Source organism: Mastacembelus armatus, chromosome 1, assembly GCF_900324485.2.
Source record: "Mastacembelus armatus chromosome 1, fMasArm1.2, whole genome shotgun sequence".
Lineage (NCBI taxonomy): Eukaryota > Metazoa > Chordata > Actinopteri > Synbranchiformes > Mastacembelidae > Mastacembelus > Mastacembelus armatus.
Genome location: NC_046633.1, coordinates 11,232,755 through 11,254,071, shown reverse-complemented (window position 1 = coordinate 11,254,071; position 21,317 = coordinate 11,232,755). Strand labels below are relative to the sequence as shown.

At 39.1% G+C, this 21,317-nt stretch overlaps 1 protein-coding gene across 1 annotated transcript in view; it reads left to right on the top strand.

Annotated features, from left to right (window-relative positions):
- Positions 1–21,317, top strand: part of ank2a (ankyrin 2a, neuronal) — a 68,977-nt gene that overhangs the window by 6,619 nt on the left and 41,041 nt on the right. The window contains exons 2-25 of the mRNA XM_026303139.1: positions 6,421–6,522; positions 12,412–12,510; positions 13,339–13,437; positions 13,548–13,646; positions 13,742–13,927; positions 14,356–14,379; positions 14,896–14,904; positions 15,465–15,563; positions 15,765–15,863; positions 16,081–16,179; positions 16,387–16,584; positions 17,017–17,115; positions 17,228–17,326; positions 17,526–17,624; positions 17,780–17,977; positions 18,122–18,220; positions 18,472–18,570; positions 18,851–19,048; positions 19,399–19,497; positions 19,961–20,059; positions 20,205–20,303; positions 20,436–20,534; positions 20,625–20,697; positions 21,169–21,295. Coding sequence (XP_026158924.1) covers positions 6,421–6,522; positions 12,412–12,510; positions 13,339–13,437; positions 13,548–13,646; positions 13,742–13,927; positions 14,356–14,379; positions 14,896–14,904; positions 15,465–15,563; positions 15,765–15,863; positions 16,081–16,179; positions 16,387–16,584; positions 17,017–17,115; positions 17,228–17,326; positions 17,526–17,624; positions 17,780–17,977; positions 18,122–18,220; positions 18,472–18,570; positions 18,851–19,048; positions 19,399–19,497; positions 19,961–20,059; positions 20,205–20,303; positions 20,436–20,534; positions 20,625–20,697; positions 21,169–21,295 — 2,600 coding nt within the window. The remainder of the gene's footprint in view (positions 1–6,420; positions 6,523–12,411; positions 12,511–13,338; positions 13,438–13,547; positions 13,647–13,741; positions 13,928–14,355; positions 14,380–14,895; positions 14,905–15,464; positions 15,564–15,764; positions 15,864–16,080; positions 16,180–16,386; positions 16,585–17,016; positions 17,116–17,227; positions 17,327–17,525; positions 17,625–17,779; positions 17,978–18,121; positions 18,221–18,471; positions 18,571–18,850; positions 19,049–19,398; positions 19,498–19,960; positions 20,060–20,204; positions 20,304–20,435; positions 20,535–20,624; positions 20,698–21,168; positions 21,296–21,317) is intronic.

Genomic DNA, 21,317 nt, shown 5'->3' with positions numbered 1-21,317 from the left:
AGTAAATCAGTTTGGGGGTCTTTTACTAAAAAAATCTCCTAAATCTTTCTATCTACTAATTCCATTGTAGTGATTGAATAATTGATTTAGCCAATTATTGTTTTAATGTGTACCTGAGTACTTTGTGCTGCACTGACACACATATCCTTATCCACACTACCAGATTGTATGGCTTGAATAATTGGTCATTTGTTCCATTACAGGGATCTCACTCTGATGACAGATATAATTTTTCTGTTCAGTGACAGAATCCACATTGTGATTATAGTATGACTGGAATATGGTGGTTTTTCTGGTGGGCTCAAGGCCTCTCTCTCATCTCATTAACAGGAATGGCAAACTGACGTCATCTTCCCAAGGGACTTGGGCAGTACTTCAAAAAGGGAAAGCCATAAATTAGTGTGATGGCCATTTATAAAATGCTGGGTATGACACCAACTCTTCTGTAACACAGAGAGGCAGTGGGTTTTGGTTATGGTTGCAAGCATCACATTTTGCATTACATTTTTACTGATAGCTTTTAGATAGAACACCCTATTATCCTGGCTTCACTTGCGGGAAGTGAACAATGAATTTACATACATAATCAGTTGCTAACTCTGCATTTCTTGCCATCTAGAGTCTCTTAGAGTGCTTATAGTTTGCTCTGAAAGATGATGAAGGCTGTAGCTTAATGTAGCAAAGAGCTGCAGGCAATCGGTTAATGTGCTGCTGCTGTCTGCCTATAGGGCTGTTGTTTGTCTTGTCTGTGGAAGAGGGGAGGATTCTTAATAGCAGCAACATTGAAGGATGAATGGAACAAGTCATGTTAGATCATCTGAGTCACAAATACCTGTTTGGATGCACACATCTTTGTTGATGTGTAGATGTTGGACTGCTTCGATTCAAATGGGGTGTGGCCTTCTTGACTTTCTCTCCCTCTAGCTGTTTTCTCTCAGGGAGTATCGTGGTTGTTTCAAGGTTATATGTTCCATCTTGCAGTGTATCTCACTGTGTCTCTGTCATTACTCACTGTGTTTGGGTGTGGTCTGATCTGGTTTCTTAACTGCCTGCTTCATCCACTCGCTATTAAATTGCACTGTTAGTGACTTGGTTTAGAGAGAGACGATAGACAGAGGAACACAGGGAAGCGGAGAGACAGTGCTTGTATGTTGTCTACTTTATAGCTCTGACCTTTCTTAAGCATTAAAAGAGGCTGCAAAATGACTTGACATTTAAATCATATCTGTGAGCTAATCCATTACTGTCTCTGCTTTGTTTTTTGTTCATTCTGTCTCTGGGCAAAGCAGATACAATTTCTAGCAGTTTGGGCATAACCCATATTTACACTGGCCTATGTATGGAACTATCGTTCGTTTAAGTTTTTTTTTTTAAAAAAGGAAACATTTGATCTTATTGCATATAGCACTTGTAGAGATTGTTTGGTAAATTTGTAAAATCTACATCCTTCTCACATAATTTCATTCCTATAGTGAAACTTCTGAGAACCTTGTATAGTTACTGTTTATCGCTAGTGGTTCGGCATAAGTATAGTTTCTACAAAAATATTCCTTCAGCTTTCAGGATGTGTTGTCTTTATTATGAAAAGTAAAAGTAAAGTGCAGCTTGTGTTGCAGGCAGCATTTACCTTGTCTGGCTGCAAATGGCTAAAAACCTTCCAAAACATATTGTACGTCTCTGTAATGGAATCACTTAACATTTTAGGAAACCCCCTTCTTATTGTGAGGTAAATAAGAATATCTACACCACCCGCACGCCAGTGCATTAAGTATGGAGCTGGAGCCAGGAGTTAATTAGCTTGGTGTGAAGACCGGAGGCAGAGTGAAATGAATTGCCTTGCTTTGTCCGAAGCTCCTCTATGCCAGTGGTAGCTAGTAAAGCACAAGTGAATTTGACCTTTGTCTCATTTAACCAGGTTACCATTAGATTATTGCATCACTTAACTAAATATATCTAACCACTAATGAAAACTAGCCTTCCCCATTGGAGTGCAGTTGGAAAAGGGGATAAAAACTGTTGTCATGAAAAATGTATGGGCTTCTAGAAGTTCAAATCAAACAGAACTCTCAGATGCATTATACGTGTCCAGACGCTCATCACTGGCACAACTCCACTAGTCAGCACTGGAGATCCATTAGCAGGCTGACAAATCACAAACATGGACGACAATCTGGAACAATAAACAGATTTATTTATCATCTGTCAAAGTTAGAGTTCTTTTGCTCCATAAGTTAATGGTACTGAGAGGAAGCACTGTTTAAAACCTCTTGTTGGTGCCTTCAAGTGATTTTTAGAATTTTTGAAGTTTTGTTAGAAAATCAAACCAGAAAGACAAAAACAAACACAACCTTTGTTAAACTTTCCATACCCAAACATATAAAGGTTTGTGGGTATGTGAAGAAGGTACAGAAGGTATACACCAAACCTGCATACACATACCCTCACAATTTGAAGAACATGGGATGCACCCACAGGGATATGTATCCTGGTCTCTGTCTCTCCAATATCTGTCTATCACAGAGCCCTAATGGGCCATATAAAAGCCTTTGGATCTATAAAATGGAAAGCAGACCATTAACCCCTCTTGATGTAAGAGATCCACTAAACCAAGAGAAACAAAGACACCACCCCTAACTCCCCCCAGCCCATGTAATCTGATTCCTAAATGGGCCCACCTACACACTTCCCTACTTCAGAGTGTATTCTCCAAATCCGTATTACTGGGCATGACTGATGGAAGAGATCAATAGAGATAATTGATCAGCTTCTGCTGAGGAATAGGCAGAAAAGTTCATAGCATTAATCGAAATGCACCGTGCACACACACAGCTGTAAGAGTATTACTGCAAGAACACTGTTTCAGGATCAGCTAACATGCTGGTCAATAAGCTCATAGATTTTGTCTGTTAAATCTGAAACCTAAGTAACAGGAATAAAGTATGTTAGAAGTTTAAAGTTGTTAATATTGAGCAATGTGCTGAATGTTATGGGAATCTATGTTTTTTTGTGTTTTACTTTTGAATTTAATCACTTAAAAAGATGTGAGTTATAAAATATGCACATGTATACCATTCATAGGAAGAAAAAAAAAAGACTACATCAAAAATGTCAAGAACTAAAATATATTACACAGATTCATGGAAATGGCAAAAGGGGAACAGATTCTGTTGTAGTGTTTTGTTTAAGCAGCCAATCTTAATCTTATTTTAGAAGTGCTGATTTAAATATGTTTTAGGTTGTCTTTCTTGACAAAAAAACATGAGTTGGCTCAAGTTTTTAAGAAAAACAATAGATATAGATATAGTAGATATATTTTTATTATAATAATCATCAAACACTGATTAACAATCCTAGTAGAAATTCCAGTACCATACAATGATGCAAGTCAGATCCATAACTGTTGTGTTATACTGTGTTTTACCAGCAGAGAGTGCTAGAGGAGTAGAGCACATTCCGATAAAGGTTTATTCCCTTCAACAACAGGATCGCTGTAGAGCTCAATGAAGAACTCAGGCTGAATGCACCAGGGTAGAGTATTTAAGACAGCATCATAGTGTGGGGTGAATCAGCAGATCATGATTAGTAGTAGAAAGAGATGTTGCTGATGGTGGTTTTGGTGACTGAGCCTGTGAAAACATATCAGGCAGAATGTGTGAACAGAAATAGAAGTGTGAGATAGCGTCCCTGTCCCTGGTGCTGAAATTTCAAACTCCTAACATTAGCTGCATTGACAGAGAGAGAGAGAGACCTTGACAGCCGTCTGCTGGTGCAGAGATACACATACATGCACACGATCTGTCAAATCATATTACATCAACCACCAATACTGAGGTTGCAATTCAGCTGAGGTTCAGACCGGCCTACATTTCCCCCATGCAAGGGGAAGCATGTAACTTGGAGGTGGTCGGGAGGTACTATTCTGTGCTCACTGGTCCACCCCCCCACCCCGCTGAAACCAAGTGGTGTGGCCCATCTCACAGAAGGACAACCTGTAAACAACGTCGCTGTACTTCTCTTCCTCCTGACTTTTATCTGCTTTCTTCCAGTCCTTTCTTCATTTATTGTTATAATTTATTGCATAATCAACTTGCTGGTATTTATATTCTTATTACCCCACTTTTATTATAACTCACTTTTCTTCAGCATTTAGTCAAGCTGGTGCAGAAATCAAACTTCTGAACACAGCACTGTCAAACAGCTGAGATACATGAAGACAGTTATTGTCCCTGTAGGACATAAAGTTTAGCCTCAAATTCCTTTACATGGACATTGGAACATTCTAAGCAAAACATTCACTTTATTTACCCTTTTTCCACCACCTCTGCTCTCATCTTCTAACCCACAGCATCTCCCCTGCTCATTCTTTTAACCTTTGTTTATCCTTATGTGTCCTCCTTTCCCTTTAGATGGACTGCACAGTGGTAGGGAGAGAGAGCTGTGGATGTAGCAGTGAGCTGGCTGTTGGAAAGCAGCCTCACTAAACCCCTTACACAATGAACACTTTCCTGTGGCTGTATACACACATTAACACTCACATGCATGTGCACATCCTGCACACACACACACACACACGTTTTGTAACCACATCTGTTCGCATTGAGTAGGGTTTTCATGTACATCTGGACCTGGTCATTCCCTGTGCGTATGTGGGAGTAGAGAGATGCTATTTCCTGGCTTGATGTGGGGGGCCGAAGGATGATTCCTGACTTGAACAAAAAGTAGAAGGAGAAGGGAAAGAAAGAACTGGCCAAGTTGTTTGTTTCCATCTGGTCTGAAGAAAGGATTATTTTTTGAGCTAAACTACCCAGGAAGGATAATTTTCCCTTATTTTTTAAAAATATATTTTTAGTTTAGGTTAGAGGTCAGATAAACACTAATATCAATGCACACAATTTACAATTTCTGGAGCACATGGCTTAATTAGTGTCTTTGCATATGCCAATATAGGTAGGCAAGGACATGTAAAAGTTCATAAAGTGAAACTCCAGCACCTGGTAAAATATTTTTTTAACGGAGATAGGAAGTTGGAGTCATGGCCCATGCCGCAGCCCACCTGAAGAAAGCTCGAGAGCTTGAGCAACATCCAGAATACAGAGCTTTACAGAAAGCCAGGGAGAGGAGGAGGCGGCAGCGTGAAAGAGCTGAGCGAAAGCAGCAGGTAAAACGCACATAATCCTCCGACAAAATCAGATTCACAAGTATGTGTCATGTTTTATATTTTGATTTTAGCACAAATGCTCTTGTGGGATTAAGCATAAACTAAAAGTGTTAGTGTTAGGACATTATCTGTAGATTGTGCCTTGTCACAGATGTGGATGTGGTTGGTCATGCTTGGTGCTGTGGCTGCTGTCCACTCAGATGATTTATAGTGTAGCATGAAGGAGATGGATGTTCAGCAGAGAGGTTGCATGCTAGTGCTATGTGACAATGTATGGATGTTTGAATGTCAGGTATGGTGTAAAGTATACCATTTGCACTTGACCCTGGTCAAGACTGATCTTGTCTGCCAATTCAAGGCAAGCAAGGTTAGGTCTGCTTGGTAGTTGGGCAGGTAGTTGTTTAATAACATTGGACCTCATCATATTAATACTGCTCCAAATGTTCAAAAATGTTAATTTTCACTAAATCCCATCTAAGTGTTAGGTATCTGTAAGAAAAGATCATAGTTGGCTCATCAAATACTTAACTACTTTGACATTGTCATTTTTCACTCACAAACTATCATTCCCTCTGTTTGTCATTTGAGGATTTGCTCTATTTTTGTCTTATTTTACATAAACCTAATATAAAATATAAATCAAAATAATAATTGATTGAGAAAAATTATCTTAAGTGAAAATTTTTTATCTGCAACCCTTAATATATCAGCAGACCTACATGACAAATATAATGGTATCAGTTGATTTGTTGATATGTAAATAAAGATTTTAATACATAAATAGTATTATTCACACACACGTGTGGAGACGTCCTTGTGTAGTCTTAATGTCTGTTTGTTACTCAGCTTGATATTGATAAATGCAAAAAGTTTCCATACAACCACAAAACACTTTCTGAAGCCTTTATATTTGCTTTTCATATGAATTAAACTCCCATCATGTCTAGCGATAACAGCTGATATTTCTAAACAGATGTAATTGTTTCTGCAGATACAGTATGTGTGTAAATAGGATTCATGGGGCGAAAAAAACACTTTTAAATAACATTAAACACTAGTCTGCAACAAATTGACAAACATGGGCTGTTAGTAAAAATAACTACATTAATGTGGTAATTATTTTTTTGTTTTGTTTTTTTTATATAGATACTGTGCACACCCCAAAAGTACACATGAAACCTAATAAAACCAAAAACTACAAACATGTTTGTATTTCTGTTTTCTAACAACAGCCCCCTTTCTTTCTGTCTTTATCATTATAGTCGGACAGTAACACCAGTTTCCTGCGGGCTGCCAGAGCGGGGAACATTGACAAAGTCCTTGAATTCCTGAAAAATGGAGTAGACATCAGTACCTGTAATCAGGTAATGAAATGTTTTACCAACCTTCAACAGAATCTTCATCTAGTAACTGGAGACTAATGGCATTTCTGTTTCTGCTGTTGTATGTGATAAGCAATGTTTTGCCATTTTTCTTTTCTTTTTTAGTGTTTTTTACTTTTTTACTTCCTTCCTTACAGCAAACTTATTCAGTTCTACAAGTGTTGGGTCCTAACAGCGCTCATTTACTTTTGGACATGCTCAAAGAATGTTACCCTTTAAATACTTAAGCCACCATATAGTCTTTTACTCCTTGAAGTTCTGTTAAAGCCTGGATTTTGTGTAGCTTCAGTTGTCTTAGATGGCCAGAGACACAGAAATTCCACATTTTTCTAGGATCAAAAGTGCCACAGTGCTTTTGATATAAAGCACTGCTTTTTGATGCCTGATTTTCTTGATTCATATGCTATGATAGTGACTGGCTTGTAATCCTGTTAAGTCCTGTTAAGTTTGGATCATGTTACCCTTATGGAGATTGTTTAAAACACCCACGATACTTGCAACAGAAAAGTACAAGCTGATGTTTGTTGTTTATTGTTTAGTTGACTTTTACTATAGTCAATTAAATCTAGTTGACTATGAAACCTGCTGAATCTTCACGCTGCTGTGTCACAATAGCATTATACAACTGATTTGACCCCACTTCCAACAATATGACCACCTTGACATCTTTTTCCACTTCCATCATACCATTTTTCCCTCCATTATCCAATCAGAATTTGAAGGTTCTACAGCCCCTGACAGCTGTAGTTATCCCCCCCCCCCCCAACCCCCATGCACCCCTAACTCACACTCCACTCAAGAGGAGCAATTTAGGAGGGTGTAAAATACTTCTGAACACAATCCAGTGCCAACTATGTCAGTGTCATATACAGCAGTCACAAGGTTGAAGGAGGTGTAGTGTGGCTACGTGAGTCTGCGTTTGTGTGCGGGCATGCATGTCATCAGCTCCTCATATCCTCTACTGTGTCTTTGCTTTTGGCCTTTTGTAATTCTCCATTTGCTATTTGCAAATAGCAACTATTTATACACCAGGCTGTAATTGGTTGGCAGGCAGGAAGTAGCAGCTGCCCACCCAAGACTGTATTATGTGTTGTTATGGGCACGATTTGTTTTATTTTCTGCACCAAGAGAGAAGTCTGACAATTCAGGCACACACACACACACACACACACACACACACACACACACACACACACACACACACACACACACACACACAGAGACAGAGAGAGAGACGGAGAGAGAGAGAGCGAGCAAGCGAACTCCCTGCAACAAGAGAGTCCTGCCCTTCATAGCTTCTGTCAGATGATCACATTTGAGCCCTGGTCAGGTGACAAAAAATGCAAGTGACATTTTCATATATATCCCAGTGCATGTTACTATTTCAGAGAGAAAGAAGCCAAAATGTTGTAATACTCTAGGAATCACAAGAGACAAACACCACTCACATGATCTTGACCTTAAGAATTTAACTGTAGCGGACTTGCCCAGATCAAACACACATACATATATTAAAGTTAACTGAAGCAAAGCTCCAAAATTATAGACATATATTCATGAACATATGCATTCACGTGTATACCGCCAAGTCTATAATCCAATCTCTGCATTACTGTAGGCTACCATTTCGTTTAACAGTGTAATGCATGTGATCACCTGATACACTTTATTTTTCAGACAACCATATTATCACGGTCACAGTTTAATAGTTCCACTTACGGTAGACCTACTGTTTTTCATCTCCTAGTTAATAAATTTATAGAGGAAGGACATTTTTCATATTTCAGGAAGATACTGATTTCCACAAATGCCACTGTGATAGGATAGTTCCTAGTATTATGTTACTTATTACCAGCAAAATGGCTTTCAAGGAAATCAGTGGGTCAGAATTGTGCATGTGGAGAAGCACTCCACATAAATCACAAAGCCATTATCTGTTACAGTAGTGTCTGCATTGTAGCTAGCAAAGCCAGTGATAAGCTCATCATCAGGTATTAAATTATATAAACCCTAAAATGTGCAGTCTGGTTAATTAGAAATTAACAGTCTATATCTGTGAATGAAAACTTCATATATTCGTGTAAAAGTACAAATTGAATTTGTGTTAATCTATAATTTACAGATCTCACTTCGATACGTTAATCAAAGCAGAGAATGTGGCATCAAGTGTCAGAGTGTGTTATAGTATAAGATCCACACCATAAATCATTGTTGTAATGTTACTCTATATGATCTAGGAAATCTGTTGGAAATGAATGAAGTAGATGTTATATCATTAATTGTTTCTTAAGTAACATCTACAAGTCACTAAGAAATGCCGAAACATCACGCAGAAATTGTAAATGTTGCTCTTGGTGGTGTGTTCATTAATAAACAAGGAGTCAGATCCTAGAAAGCAGCAACAGGGTAGTAATGGCCAGAATCTGGCACCCAGGGCAGGAGGCTGTCCAAGATAGTTAAAGAGTAGGAGAGCATATGTCTGCCAAATCCACAGACAAATTAGCCTTCTCTATTTCACAGATTTTATGAATGAGACAAATAAAGCAACTTTCTTGACAGGCAGTATCATATCCCAGCTTCTAGGTAGTGTGACTTTGTGAAGACACAAGCTTATTTTTGTCTTTTTATAACAAGATCTGTTCATTTATAGAGTTGCCTAGGAAAGATAATAGATTTATTTGATTTACTCCCACAGTCCAAAGGCATGCTCCAAATTGGCCAAACAAAAATAATAAATAACCATTAACTATAAATATATATGTGCCATAGAAATAGTAATGGGTTTTTACATATGCACAAGAGCAATATTGGAGAAGCTCTGGGTACTTTAACAATATGATATACAGTACAATTTGAATTTTGGCATTTGCACTGAGATGTCAGCTACAGTCTGGATTAGAGTGTAAATATTTATGCATGTAGTGGATGAAAATGTGTGCGTTGTTAATACATACTTAATAATTTGCATATCTTTGCACACTAACACATGGTGCCACAGTTTACTGATAGGAACCAAAGCCAGTTTTGCACCCAAATCATTGAATTTTAAAAGAGACAACTCTAAAGTAGGTAGTGGTTATGGATGAGGTTAGTGTAAGTGTCCAGGAAATTAATGTACGTCAAAGTAATGTCCCTACAAGGAATGAAAGCAAACATTTGTGTGTATGTGTGGATCAGAGTGAAATAGTTTGTTCCATGTGCGTGTGAGCTGTTTCGCTGCCCTGTCCTCACAATTAAAGGCCAGATTTCTCCTCTAATCTACCTAAACGTTAATCCATGGTGAGTGATATCACTCTTTAATCTGTGCGCTTTTTGAATTATTTCCTCTGTTTCCCCCAACATTCTTCCCCTCTGACACTTGGGCCTATAAAGCAACACCGATAAAACATGATCATTTATTACCACGTGTGATTATACAAAGGTCAGTGGTCATAGGGGCGTGAGTATGAATCCGAGTTGGACGGAGCTCAGCAGTTTCCCTCCTGCCAGCGAGCACGACAGACTGCCAGGGATCACTGTTTTGGGCTCTATGTCCATTAGCTTAATGAAGCTCTCACACACAGCTCAGAGAAAAAGGAGATTTAAATCAATTTGTGTAACTGAATGTGCATGTATGTGTGTCTGTTGTAGGTTTGTTTGTCTCTCTTGGAGTCCACACTGTTATGGTTTAAATGTGATTGAAACACTGTAATAAGATTGTGAGTTTTTTTTTTTTGTTTTTTTTTTTTCGCTGTGTCAGTGAGTTCACCATTTCAAAACTGAAACTCAAATTACTGTAGGGTTCAAACCGCACCAAAGAGCATCTAGCCTCACGTTTGGAGGCTATTCCATATTGTCTGTCAGCACAACAGTGGAAATGTCACTGACTGGATAAATTACTAAAGTGCTGACATTAGAAGCATTGGCAGTGCAACCTGAGAAACACAATAAACATTTCTCTAAAGCACAGTATGATGGGCATCTTAGTTAAACCACACCCATCACCTGATCACTGTGGTGAGGATGATGATGAGGATGATGCTCATTATAGTGCTAAAACTACTAATATAGATCAGTTGATTAAAAGAAGAAAAATTACAAATAACAATTTAGATAATTGGTTGACAAAAATGTCAACAATTCACTGGTTCCAGATTCTCCAGTGTGATGTTTTTGTCCTATTTTATTATTTGGCTGTGGTCTGTTGATCAGATAAAATAAGCATTTGTGTGGTATACATACCTGTGCCTGCATTTTAATTATGACTTAACTTTTCTAATGTTTTCACATTATAGGTGTAAGGTTGATGTGTAGAGGTATGATTTGCTGCATCAGATTCTGAGTAATTCGTCTTGCTGACTTTATCAAAGAGTCATTTGTGCATCAGGTTAGCATTCTCATCTCCCTGTTTTCAAAAAAATGGAAATACAAGTCATGAATTTTATTTAAGAACATGGACAGAACATGATGGCTGCATGTGTTTTTAGCTCTTTGAAGTCATATCATATATATTCGACTCACTTCAGCAAACACTCAGAAATGGCCTCTTTTTTCTTTTTGAAGGGTTGACATTTTCTAAGCTTCTATGAATATCCACGTTTGTGTGTATGTGTGTCCTACAGTACACACCCTCTATGACTTTGCAGAAACATGACACCACTTTGGCTGTTTGGCATTTGGCAACTCAGAGAGAGAGAGAGAGATAGAGTGAGTATGTGTGTCCACTTAGTGTGTATGTGAAAGCGTGTTGTATGTGCACAAGGGAAGGAGAGCAATGATATGAGATGAGATGTTGGCAACATAACAGCTCCTCATTTACATCAGTGCCAGGAGACACAGTTCCTCTCAGAGAGACTCAACTTAGGTCTTAACCAGAGGTGTAGAGGAAAGAGGCAGAGAGCCAGTGTTGGTCAGTTATAGCTCCATCACTTCTAAATGGAGCTTGGCGCAGCATTTAAAAAAAGGCAATAGTTAAAAAGTGCTAAAAAAGACTTAGGAAACGCATAGATCAGGAAGAAGACAGAGAGACATTAGGTTTGAACAAGCAGCAGAGAGGATAAAAACGAAGTTACAGGCTGAAATACTCTTCTAGTTTGCGGGATTCAGAGGGACACAGCGCACAAAATGGAAGAAGAGGAGGGCGAGGTGAATCATTCTTCTCTGCGTTTATACATGTCTGTGTCAGAGGAAATGCATGTGTTCATGGGTGTGTTGTATAATCAGCTGTGTTACGAACGCCTGTCAGAGTGAAACATTTGTGGTCTCCTCTCCTCCTGTGCTGCTGCTAACCTAAATGCTTTTGATGTACACACCAAATCAAAACCAGCCATGGTCACTCAGACTGACACAGTATTTCTTGTATTTGTGTCTCATAATAATAATAATGTTACTTTTTTTTTTAAATTTTAGCTTGCTGTTTGATTTTCAATGTTGTCTTTCATTTGCAAATTAGACTTTCCAATATTTTACCCACTTTTTTACCCACTGTACATGTTTGAATATTGACAAATGATCTAAATGTTCACAGGGTGGACACACAATGCACAAATGCATGTAAAATATAATGCAGTAACTTGAGTTATTGTCTCAAAACTCACCATTCATTTTAATCAATCTCTGACATAATATAAATGCCTATTACAAAGGAATCATAGGGGTATTATGCCTTTATTGCAAGAATATTGTATGTTAATTCAATGGATTGTGCAATCGCTGTTATGGCTGCCACATTCTATATATTGTGTCCTTATGATGTACTTCAGGTATATGTGTTGACGAAGCTCTGCGGTTTGGGGCTTAATGTTTGTAATATAGTCACATCAGCAACAGTGCAATTTATTTTATCATGTTTGTCATGAGCTTTTATGATATCGTCCTTTTTTTAAAATCCAGAATGGTCTGAATGCTTTACATCTGGCAGCTAAGGAGGGACACAAAGATTTAGTGGAGGAACTGCTGGAGAGAGGTGCACCTGTTGACTCATCCACCAAGGTACATGCACAAACAAATATGCTTTATAAATGCTTTATAAAATCTTCTGGATATGAACATAGATAGCACGTTTTGATGCTCTCCTCTATATACAGAAAGATATACAGTATAAAGACCGGAGGGAGGGGTAAGAGTGACAGCTGTGTGACAGAGAAAGAAGGAGATGACGGGAAGGTGTGAATGTGAGAAATATATAGTAGTATCAGATATAAAGCACTGTGTATATCACTGCTTTTCTCTTGAACTATGAAACATGATTCTCAGGGGTGGGGTGATTTAAGAGGGAAAAGGTTTAATTTTGTAACTATATAAACTCAGGTCCAACAGGAATACCTTACAAGCATTGTTGGACTTTTTGTTTTGGATGGTTTTATTTTGTGTACATTGACATGATAATAAAGATCAGTGTCTTTAAGTCTTCGGCTTTGAGAAACGTCACTGTAGTTTCATGACTGCAACATTAAGAAGTAATCTAGCTTCAGTGGAGCAGTGAGCAGGGGAATGAGCGTGAGTGTGGGCTTTTTGCTTGACATGCTATTTGCTATGCCACTGAAGATGTTAAACACCTGGCAACATTAAACAACCAGCAAGGAACCTGTAGCCTGGTTGAACCTTGTAGCCCATGTCCATGGGTTGACATTAAAATTTCATTATTCAGTCAAAATAATGACCAGTCAAAGTATTTGTGTATTTTATATAGTGTGCAGAATTGGGTTTTCAAGGAGGAACTGTTCATTAAAGAGGCTGCTATGTCTGTCACACTTTTTATATTTAATCTTCTTTCAAACAAGCAAGATTTTTAAGGTATTTGAACTGTTTTTGTGACAGAAAGGAAACACTGCCCTCCATATTGCCTCACTGGCAGGACAAAGAGATGTAGTCCAACTCCTGGTGAAGAGAGGAGCAGATGTTAATGCTCAGTCACAAGTAAGATGTGTTTCAGTGACTATGAGTTATATTATGCATTCAACTATGTCAAAGTGTATAGTACCGAGAATACACTCTTCACTTTCATTGTGTATTTGTTACCACTACAGAATGGTTTCACTCCACTATACATGGCAGCCCAGGAGAATCACTTGGAGGTGGTGCGGTACTTGTTGGAAAATGAAGGGAACCAAAGCATTGCAACAGAAGTAAGTTTGTGCACTAGGTGCTGGATACATTAATATGTGCCTTTTCCTTTCTCTAAAATAAGTCTTTTCTATTTTCATTTTTTCATCTTGTCCAGGATGGCTTCACTCCTCTGGCCATTGCACTCCAGCAGGGTCACAACTCAGTGGTCTCCCTGCTGTTGGAGCATGACACCAAAGGCAAAGTTCGTCTGCCAGCCCTGCACATCGCAGCCCGCAAAGATGACACAAAGTCTGCCGCACTTCTGCTCCAGAACGACCACAACGCTGACGTCCAGTCTAAGGTGAGGGAGGCTTGGTAGGAAGAAACCAACAGAGGAGGGAAAGAGGTGGATCGGCGTGAGGGATAGTGGGAGAAGAGGAAGCGACGGTTACAAAACGGTGGTGGGAGGGAGGAGTTGAGGGAAGCATGTGGGGAGGTGGCAGGAAGTGGGTGATAATGTATCTGAGTGAATGGATAATTTTTCATGCTGACAGTTTTATTAATTTTATTGATTATGCAATATGTGTGTCCATTTAGGAATATGATAATATTAATGGACAGAGCTTTTCTTAGCAAGCTGTTTTGTTTGCATCCTTGTCTTATACTTTTGGTTTTTATTTGTGTAACCTTCTAAACTTACCCAGTGTGTCATGTGAATGTGGTGATAAACCCTTTCCCTAACAGCCCGACTCCCTATTCCTCCTTTCTCTCTCTATGCGTCCTAACCAGATGATGGTCAATAGAACTACAGAGGTATACAAACTCATCACCTCTTTATTTGATTCCTTTTTGTCAGTTCTGACCATCTCTTTCAGTTCTTTTGTCCTGACTTTCCCTTGTTTAGTGAGGATTTATACAATCCTGCATGTGAGAATTATGTATCACTAATATGAATGCATGCAGCTGACTATGCTGCTTAACTCACACCTGCATGGCTGACAGTAAAAGACAGTGTTGTATTAGTAGATCCCAGAGAATATTAATTCATTGCAAAATTTAATTATAGACAATTTGTTTTACTTTAATTTAATTTCTGAAGGAGTAAATAATTTAAAATGTATTGTATGAGCATTGCAGCTTTTATACTTAACTAAACACTGACAGCTTTCTAAGAAATGTTCACTTCTTTATTTATTGCTCTTGTTCTGTGCATAACATACAGCATGTGTACTTCTGAGTATGTTAATATCATTGTTTTTCCTCTCTGAAACACATTGTCGATCTTTAAGTTAACTCTGTTTCTTAATTAAATTGCACCATGTCTATCAGAATGGGAAGGTAAGGAGTGAACCCACCTACAACTGTGTACTCTAGATATTTATATATACCTTATATATAAATGTCCATTTTCCCATCCAAGCAGATACACGTAGTGCGTAGTTGCTTTGTGTATTTGAGATTTGGTTTTCAGTGTCTTTTATTTTGGCCAGTTTTATTAGCCAAAGACCAAACTGCGTCGACTTTTGGCATGATTTCGTTTTTTTAAGCAGGCATGGAAAATCACAAGCTTGTGCATGTATTATGTATTGAATGTGCTATTTTGGAGTTTGTTCATTTTTTATGCTTCTTACACCAAGCATGTCTGGTTTCTTTTTTTAGCATGTTCCCTCATTTTATTATGGCTTATTAGAGTCAGATTTCTACAAGGAAAGAAGAGAAATCTGTTCTTTCTTTCTTTCTTTCTTTCTTTCTCTCTCTCTCTGTCATTCCTTTCTTTCTTTCTTGCAAGTGTTTTCCTTTTTTCTAACCTGCTGTTTGAACCAAATTTCTGTGTCTTCCTCCATGCCTTTCCCCCTTACTCTCATCCTTCTTTCTTTTTTTTTGTCTGTGTCAAACAGAGTGGGTTCACCCCTCTCCATATCGCAGCTCACTATGGTAACGTGAATGTCTCCACTCTGCTGCTGAACAGAGGAGCTGCTGTGGACTTCACAGCCAGGGTAGCACCCCCATTTACACTTCTTAACCAATGAAGACATTTTCTGTGCTGAAACAGAACAGAAAATATCTCAATCATACAAAATGTTAACAGAGCCTTCTTACTTGGAATTGTAATGAGATGTGAATAATAGATGTAATAGATGTGTAACTTAAAATATGTGTTATAGTTATACCGTTTGTTTCATTGCCTGCCTTATCAGAATGGAATAACACCACTCCATGTGGCATCCAAGAGAGGCAACACCAACATGGTGGCCCTGCTGTTGGACCGAGGGGCCCAGATTGATGCTAAAACCAGGGTGAGACTCATTTGAAGTCTGGACATCAGCTTTATGACAATTCCACAGCTCCTCTCTAATGACGACGTAATGGAGTATACCACCTACTTATTAAAACATCTGGATTGATGTCTACAGTTGTGTATATTTATACGTACATTTGTGTATATTTACGTACGTATGTACATTATGTTTTTCCTGTTGTGTGATTCTGTGTGTGTGTGTGACTGTCTGTCAGGATGGGCTGACACCCTTGCACTGTGCAGCCAGGAGTGGACATGACCCAGCAGTAGAACTGCTGCTGGAAAGAGGAGCCCCCATCTTGGCCAGAACCAAGGTATTGTACAGCTGTGGCAGTAATGGCAGATTGTACCCCCGACTTTTTCCTACCATGAAATTAATGTTCTGAGTTTTTAATGTTAACTTAGCACAGACTTGCAGTATTTCACTTGTAAAAAAAAATCAAAAAAACATGATGTACTGAATCTGTGTCTTCTCTTGTTTCTGCATCTGTCTGTGTATTGTTATTTTCGTCCCACCACAGAATGGACTGTCCCCATTGCACATGTCGGCCCAGGGAGACCACATAGAGTGTGTTAAACTCCTGCTGCAGCACAAAGCGCCTGTTGATGACGTCACACTGGACTACCTCACAGCGCTGCATGTCGCAGCTCACTGTGGCCACTACAGGGTTACCAAGCTGCTGCTAGACAAAAAGGCCAATCCCAATGCAAGAGCACTGGTAGGCAATCACAACATAATGACCATAAAGACACAATAGCATTAACACACAGAAATATACACACATGGAGACACAAGCACCTAAATATTTGCAGGCAGAAGTGTGACCTACAGTATAGATATTTAACAATGACAGCATTTAGTATTTGCTTGACCACATACAGCACTATTCTCTTCTGCAAGACAGGAGGCAATTAGCCGCCAGTGGAAAAAAATGGTCACATAAATTTAGTAACTACCAGTATGTAAGGAGTGCCTAGACACTGCTTGACCCAGCATCTTGTTGTTTATAGGGTATAATCAGAACTTTGTGATTGTGCTTTAATACAGTAGTGGAAACGAGTAAAATCAGTAAGATAATGGTGCAGTAATTAAATAAAAGACAGACATTTGGTGTATACCTATTCATTTTTTCTCTTACTGTCTCTATTAGAATGGTTTCACGCCTCTCCACATCGCTTGTAAGAAGAACAGGGTGAAGGTGATGGAACTGTTAGTCAAATATGGCGCCTCCATCCAGGCCATTACTGAGGTGAGATTTATTGTGGGAGTGTCTCAGAAGAGCATCTGTAAATACAAAACCTTTTGGTTTCACTTAATGTTTAACTTTGTTCCTGTGCCCTTCTCTCTCTTTCCTATTCTAGTCTGGTCTGACCCCCATTCATGTGTCTGCCTTCATGGGTCACCTGAACATTGTTCTTCTGCTGCTGCAGAGTGGAGCCTCCCCTGATGTCCGTAATATTGTGAGTGGTATTTTGATGATTCATTTGTTCAGCTTATTTGTCAATAGCCAGAAACATGTGTCCTGAAGTAAGCAGGCATTTTTCAGCCATCATTCTTCTTAGCGTGGTCAACATGTGGCTGTGTTTACTGACCGTAAGGGTTTCATTTGGCACAGTGTCTTAATGCTCCTACTGTAAATGTTCTGTCTTTGTTTATCAGCGTGGTGAGACAGCACTCCACATGGCAGCCCGGGCAGGTCAGATGGAAGTGGTTCGCTGCTTGCTGAGAAATGGAGCGTTGGTGGATGCCACGGCTAGGGTGAGTCAGCTGGCACAGTTTTGTTCTGTTAATAATAAAAGAACATCTTTCATCCACTGAACTGTGTACACGCCGTACATGTCATTGGTCATGTCACCTACCTCAGCTTTCACTCGTTTTTTTTTTTCTGATTCCATTGCCTTTTTCCCTAACAGGAGGACCAGACTCCACTCCACATTGCATCCCGTCTGGGGAAAACAGATATTGTCCAATTGCTGCTGCAGCACATGGCTCATCCAGATGCTGCTACTACCAATGGCTACACTCCCCTCCACATTTCAGCCAGGGAGGGTCAGGCAGAGACAGCTGCCATTCTACTGGAAGCTGGAGCCTCACACTCCATGGCCACCAAGGTGAGCAGAGGGAAGGACGTGATGCATACAAAGTTTGGATGTTCACATAAAGAAGGCACTTTATTAAAAAAAAAAAAAAAAAAAGCTAAAACAGTTTAGGCATGTGGGTTTGAAATAAAATTTTGCTTCCTTTTCCCACTACAGAAAGGATTCACTCCATTACATGTAGCAGCAAAATATGGAAGTCTTGACGTAGCAAAACTTCTCCTTCAACGCAAAGCCCTTCCTGATGATGCTGGCAAGGTGAGCTGAAGATATATAAAGGCAGATTCCCAGACCTGGTCTGATGTTGTTTCAAGGTAATGTTTTTCATTCTAGTCAAATACACAGTGCACTGAATCTTTCAGTCCTTGGCTAGAATTAATTTGGGTCTCTGGAATAGACCCACAACAGAATTTAATAGAATTATTCATAGGCAGAAAGACAAAAATACAAAAAAGTCAAAGGCACACTGCTCCATAGCGGAAATATCATTTAATCAAATTATATTTCAGAATGGCCTAACTCCACTACATGTGGCAGCTCATTATGACAACCAAGACGTGGCTCTGCTGCTGCTGGATAAAGGCGCATCACCTCATGCTACTGCAAAGGTTAGACCTCCTATTTTAAGAAAGAAAACTGCTTCAAACACTGTCACACTAATGTGTGTGCATTTCGGTGTAGCTGTTATATAGTGATCAAGCATGCAATTTACATACTGATACCTGTTTAACTTGCCTCAACTTATTCAACTCTAGAAAAACAATGTTATCTTGTTGAGAGTGCTACATTATAGCAGTGATGGCATAATAAGAGAGTGAGAATTATGCCCTTGCTTTTTGATTTAGGGTTAAGGATTGTATTTAACTGCTAACTTCCCTGTCTATCCAGAATGGCTACACTCCTCTCCACATTGCAGCCAAAAAGAACCAGACAAAGATTGCGTTAGCGTTGCTACAGTATGGAGCGGAGACCAATGTTCTGACCAAACAGGGAGTCAGTCCTCTACATCTGGCAGCCCAGGAAGGACACGCTGAGATGGCCAGCCTGCTGCTGGGCAAAGGAGCTCACGTCAATACAACGACTAAGGTCATACACAAACACAGACATGATTTAATTTTTTCTGGGGGCATTTTTCCCATGTTGTTCAGTTGGCAGAGAAGAAACAGTGTAAACAGAAAGACACTTGTCAACAGTGGGCCTGGAACTACCAACCTTGTGCATGCACTGTGCTTGTGTATATGCTGCACCGCTCTAACAACTAGGCTACTGGGGCAGGGTGCAGCGAGCACTAGTACTGTAGCTGTCACATTCTCAGCAGGAAAGAAACATATAATTGCCTTCATCAATATTTATGCAGATGCAATAGCAATTTACAGGTGTATATGCATGAGATAACCACAGTTTCTGAGGACAGCTCTGTACTTCATGTGTTACAGAGTGGATTGACTCCTCTGCATCTAACAGCCCAAGAGGACAGGGTCAATGCAGCAGAAGTATTGGCCAAACATGATGCCAACTTGGATCAGCAAACTAAGGTACAAACACACAACAGCTGGACACTATCATGTGATTCTGTGGAAGTAGTGACTTCACTGTAGATTAGGAATTTACTTATTCATGTTGTGAATTTGTAAAATTGTGGCATGTGACAAACAAATTATTTAACAAGATGTTCCTTAAGCAGGTTATGTATTTTATTTAATGTCTTCACTGTTTACCAGCTGCTTTTTAAATGTGACCCAGAAAATAACACACGCACAAATTCACTTACTTCTTCTACTTCTGGTGTAGCAATGTGTACATGGTATATTTACGTCATTAAGCAGGATTTCTATCAATGACAGTTTGTTGTTGTCACATTTCATCAGTGATCATGAATCTAAGTTGTATTTACTAATTTTTGTGAGACTTTTGTGTTCAGTTTCTACACCCTCAGTATAATAAACCAAGCAAGTTTGTTAATTACTATTTTGTCTCTCCGCCATCCTCTCACTTCAGCTCGGATATACACCTCTGATCGTAGCTTGTCACTATGGAAATGCCAAGATGGTGAACTTCCTGTTACAACAAGGTGCTAGCGTCAATGCCAAAACCAAGGTAGACTTCAAATATTGAATTGGAAGCATAATGTATGGACTGTGTTCAATTAAAACAAAATGCCAAGACAAATTACAACTAAGTCACACTTCAAGATGCATCTTCATAGTGATCATATGAAATCAACTGTTTTTTGGTTCTACAGAATGGTTACACACCACTTCACCAGGCAGCACAACAAGGGAACACCCACATAATCAATGTTTTGCTGCAACATGGGGCCAAGCCCAACACTACCACTATGGTAAATGAGGAAAAAAAAAACATCTAATCACTTCACACTTATAAATGGAACATGTTTTGTGAAAAAGTAAATAACAACATCAGATTTCATTCTTTTGTATTTCACCAAACACTGTGTGCTTCTTTCTGTTAGAATGGAAACACTGCTCTGTCGATTGCTAGACGTCTGGGTTACATCTCTGTGGTGGACACGCTCAAAGTCGTCACTGAGGAGGTTGTCACTACCACAACGGTAAACTCCATGTCTGGTACCATTTAATTTTCTCTTACACTTCCCATAAAACCTAAGAGACATTTCTCTGTTCTCAATATTTTTCCTTAGATGGTCACAGAGAAACACAAACTCAATGTCCCCGAGACCATGACTGAGATCCTTGATGTTTCTGATGAAGAGGGTGAGTTATTCTAAACAGAGAAAACATGTAAGAATAAGAAAAAATATACTGTGTTCTTATAAATAACTGGTGTGATCATGTTGGTAGTACACTAAAATTGGCATTCACTAAAAATGTAATTTTTAGAATAAAAAGCCTGCAACTTTGTAAATCCCATGGTTGTCTTCCTCTACAGAGGATCATGTGACTCAACTTTGTTGGTGTACAGTTAAATACCTCATTTTACGTAAACAGACCTTCCTTGACCCAGCATCTTGCTGTTTATAGGGTATAATCAGAACTTTGTGATTGTGCTTTAATACAGTAGTGGAAACGAACTGCATGGAGTTTGTGTGGTAGGGGATATAATTATGCTGATTATGGTTGATTGAGTAATGGACTGATTTAGTAATAGTGTCAAGCCAAAAACATTTTTTACAAATCAATCGTGGCAATGAAGGATACCTGTAATGACAAATCATTGTTTCCCAGGTGAGGACACTATGACGGGTGACGGTGGAGAGTATCTGAGAGCAGAGGATCTCAGAGAGCTGGGAGATGACTCTCTTCCCGGACACTACCTGGACAGTTTCAGCTACATGAGCCACAACCTGGACAGGTCACAAACAATATGCACAATA